The sequence below is a fragment of the Salmo salar genome, chromosome 07 (genome assembly GCF_965601325.2).
Source record: "Salmo salar chromosome 07, fSalSal1, whole genome shotgun sequence".
NCBI lineage: Eukaryota > Metazoa > Chordata > Actinopteri > Salmoniformes > Salmonidae > Salmo > Salmo salar.
Window position 1 is genome coordinate 51,617,717 of NC_138297.1, and position 3,357 is coordinate 51,621,073.

At 42.8% G+C, this 3,357-nt stretch overlaps 1 protein-coding gene across 1 annotated transcript; it reads right to left on the reverse strand.

The window, feature by feature from the left end:
• Positions 1-1,322: 1,322 nt before the first annotated feature.
• LOC106609383 (E3 ubiquitin-protein ligase TRIM21-like) lies at positions 1,323-3,106 on the reverse strand. The gene is made up of 2 exons (XM_014208168.2): positions 3,091-3,106; positions 1,323-2,971 (listed from the first exon to the last, which is right to left on the reverse strand). The coding sequence occupies exons 1-2, from the start codon at positions 3,104-3,106 to the stop codon at positions 1,323-1,325; spliced, it is 1,665 nt and encodes a 554-aa protein (XP_014063643.2).
• Positions 3,107-3,357: the final 251 nt, after the last annotated feature.

A 3,357-nucleotide genomic window follows, 5' to 3' on the forward strand; every position in this document is an offset into this window, starting at 1 on the left:
AAGGATAGCATCACAAATGAATACATAAATACCACTTGAAGCTTGATGATGAGTTGACCATTTGAATCAGCTGTGCTGTGCCAAGGCAAAAACAGAAATGTGCACCCCTTTGAGTCCCCAGGACCAGGACTGAGAACCCCTGCTCTTCATTGGGACCTCTTCATATGTTGACAGGCTTTCATAGCTCTCTTTATCTGAGGACAGAAAACCTCACAAGAAACAGACTTCATTATAGTCATATTACACAGCACTGAATATTATGTTACTATTATCTCCAACCTCACTTCTAGGGACAGGAACTACACAAAAGTACCTGCCCTATCCAAAATAGCCTACTCTTTCACTGACAGTTGGGGCTGCTATCCTATCACCCTCCTCCATGGCTGTTAGCTAGCTAGCTACAAATGCATTTGGAGTTTTTTTTTTTTACAGTGATAAATACATCAAGATAGCTAGCTAATATGAAGTTAGGTAGATGGTGATATTTCATTCACTTAGCTAGCCATCTATACAGTATGTTAAGTTGGCTAGATAGCTAGCTAGCCAACTAGCTAGCTCATTTAGCAGCTCATTTGAGTTAGCCTGCACTGTAGCTAGTTAGCTAATAATAAATCTTTTTTTTTTTTCATTTTCGAAATGTATTTACTTAATCGAAAAGGTTCTCCCAGCCATGTGGACAGTTGGAAACAGGGCAGCAAAGTTTATTTGTCACTAAAGCGTTTTCAAGGATATCACTATTGAACTATGTACCCATTTAATAACCAGACCTTCATACAAACTTGCTATGCTGAATTCTTGACGCACAATCAAACATGCTGCTGGATGCTGCCATATACTGCCAGCACACCCACAAGTGAGTCACAATGGGCGGCCTAAGTGGCACGCGGCAATTTACCGCTATCTAGTGTACATTCACCGTCAGAGTCTAAATCATTTCTCAAAATCATCAGGGTTCTATTCTGGCCAAGAAGAGGAGATACCACAACACTCCACAGGTCTTACAGTGTGTGAGGGGTGGTGAGGGTCATTCTGTTCCTCTGACTTACCACAATTACATACTCTAACATGTAAAACAATAGGTCAGTTGCTTTCTTTCATCTAGTAACTAATGTACAGCATTACATGTAAAAGCCCACTGTTCAGTAAACACTTTATTAAGCAATTGATCAATCAAACTGTTCTTAACTGCTTAAAGATTGGTGGTACATTAACTTTTTATTTCATATTTAGAATGACGGAGGGATCACAAGACAAAGGTCATATTTTTTTAAAGTGTGGAATTACATTTCATACCATAGCCTCCTCTAAAGAATGACAATCAGCTAACCATTTTGGAGATTGACAGAAGAGATGATCAGAGGAGCAGAGTTTTTACCACCAGCATTACTACAGGGGCTGAAGTATGGATGTAGTTTTTCAGTGAATATGCAACCAGTGTAAGAGTAGATATGAGACCTGGCCTCCACATCATAAATGGACACCTGACCCTCCTCATAATCCACAAACACCCCCACCTTCTGGGGCTTCTTTCTCAATGAGAGGGTAACAGGGTGTCCTGCTTTGGCCTTATACTCATTCCCATTCCTGAGGACCACAGTCCAGTATCCATTTTGAGGTTTTAATATGATCTTTCCCTTCCTGTTGATGGACTCTCTGGCCACTCCTAAATCCCACTTAGTCTTCCCCTGAACCGTCACCTCATAGTAAAATCTCCCTGAGAAGAACCCCTTCTTTCCCAGGACACAACAAATAGAATCAAACCTTTCTGGGTTGTCAGAGAGTTTATTTTGTGTGCCTTCATGTCTCACTTGTTTCCAATCCTCAGAAAGGGTTAGTTCGGGATATGCTGTATCAGGGTCCAGTGTCACATCCACTGTATACAGCTGAATCCTCTTTAACTCAGCATCACACAACTTCCTCACCTCTCTCATAAGTGCCTCCTCAAGCTGAGATACAGCTCCCATCACAGTCCCTACACAAATATCACGGTGAACACAGACCTCAGACCAGTCCTTGGTGGGTGGAGGGTTGCACAGAGATGGGAAGCTCTGGGGGAGGAGGAAGAAGTGGTCCTCAGTGTGTGAGAGCTGCTCCAGCTCAGTGCTTCTCTTCTTCAGCACATTGATTTCCTGCTCAAGGTCTTTAATGAGCCCTTCAGCCTGCCTCTCTGCTGCTTTCTGGTTTTCCTCAAACATCTCAATGAGCTCAGCCTGGCTTCTCTCAAAGGATCGCACCAGATCAGTGAAGACCTGCACACTGTTTGATATCTCTCTCTGTGCCTCTTTCTTGCTGAGATCTACTGAGTGTTTGATCTCCTGAACCTTCTGCAGTCTCTCCTGGATCATCTGCTGCACTTCTGCCTCAGTCTTCCCCAGCTGAACCTTCTTCTCTTCATACTCTTCCTCTATAGTGATAATGTCATGAGCCATATGGTCTGTTTTGAAGCACAACACACAAAGACATGTCTGGTCAGTTCTGCAGAACAGCTCCAGGAGTCTGTTGTGCTTCTTACACATCCTGTCTTCCAGATTCTCCAGAGGTTTGATCAGCTTGTGTCTCTTTAAGGCTGGGACTCTCTGATGAGGCTCCAGGTGAGTCTCACAGTAAGAGGTCTGACACACCAGGCAGGACTTTAGGGCCTTGAACTTCGTCCCAGTGCAGATGTCACAGGGGACTTCAAGGGGTTGAACAGGGCATTGATCTCGGCTGCTGGTGGCCTTCACTTCAACTGACTTCCTGAACTGAGCAGCCATCTCAGATATGAAAGTATTGATGCGAAGCGCAGGTTTTCTATGTAATTTCTCCTTACACATTGGACACAGGCACAGGTCATTGCTATCCCAGTACTGTCTTATACATTCCTTGCAGAAGTTGTGTCCACATGGAGTGGTGACTGGCTCAGTGAACACATCCAGACAGATAGAGCACAATAACTGCTCTTCAGACAGGAGACTGCTGGAGGTGGCTATATCTAGACAGATCAGAGGTGAAAATATAAAACATTTCCTGGGATCAGTTGGCTCTCTATAATACAAACTAATGACTAAACAGACAACTTCAGAGAATATATTTGGAACCGGGTAAATTTACCAGGATACCAGCCCATATGAATATCTCTTACCATAGATGGGTTTGTTGTTTAGCAACAAAACCAACGCGTGCACAACTATGGGGCTAAACAGATGGTGTTGGCTTAATTGTTGATGTGTAAACTATATTTTGTCTTCAATATTTATTGAAAGCATAAATTAATTTACACAGTGAGCACTTGTCTTTCAAATACCTCATTACAGTTGTGGTTAGATAGCTAGCAAATTCTTTGTCATATTAGCATAGACGTGATATCAGTCAAAACAC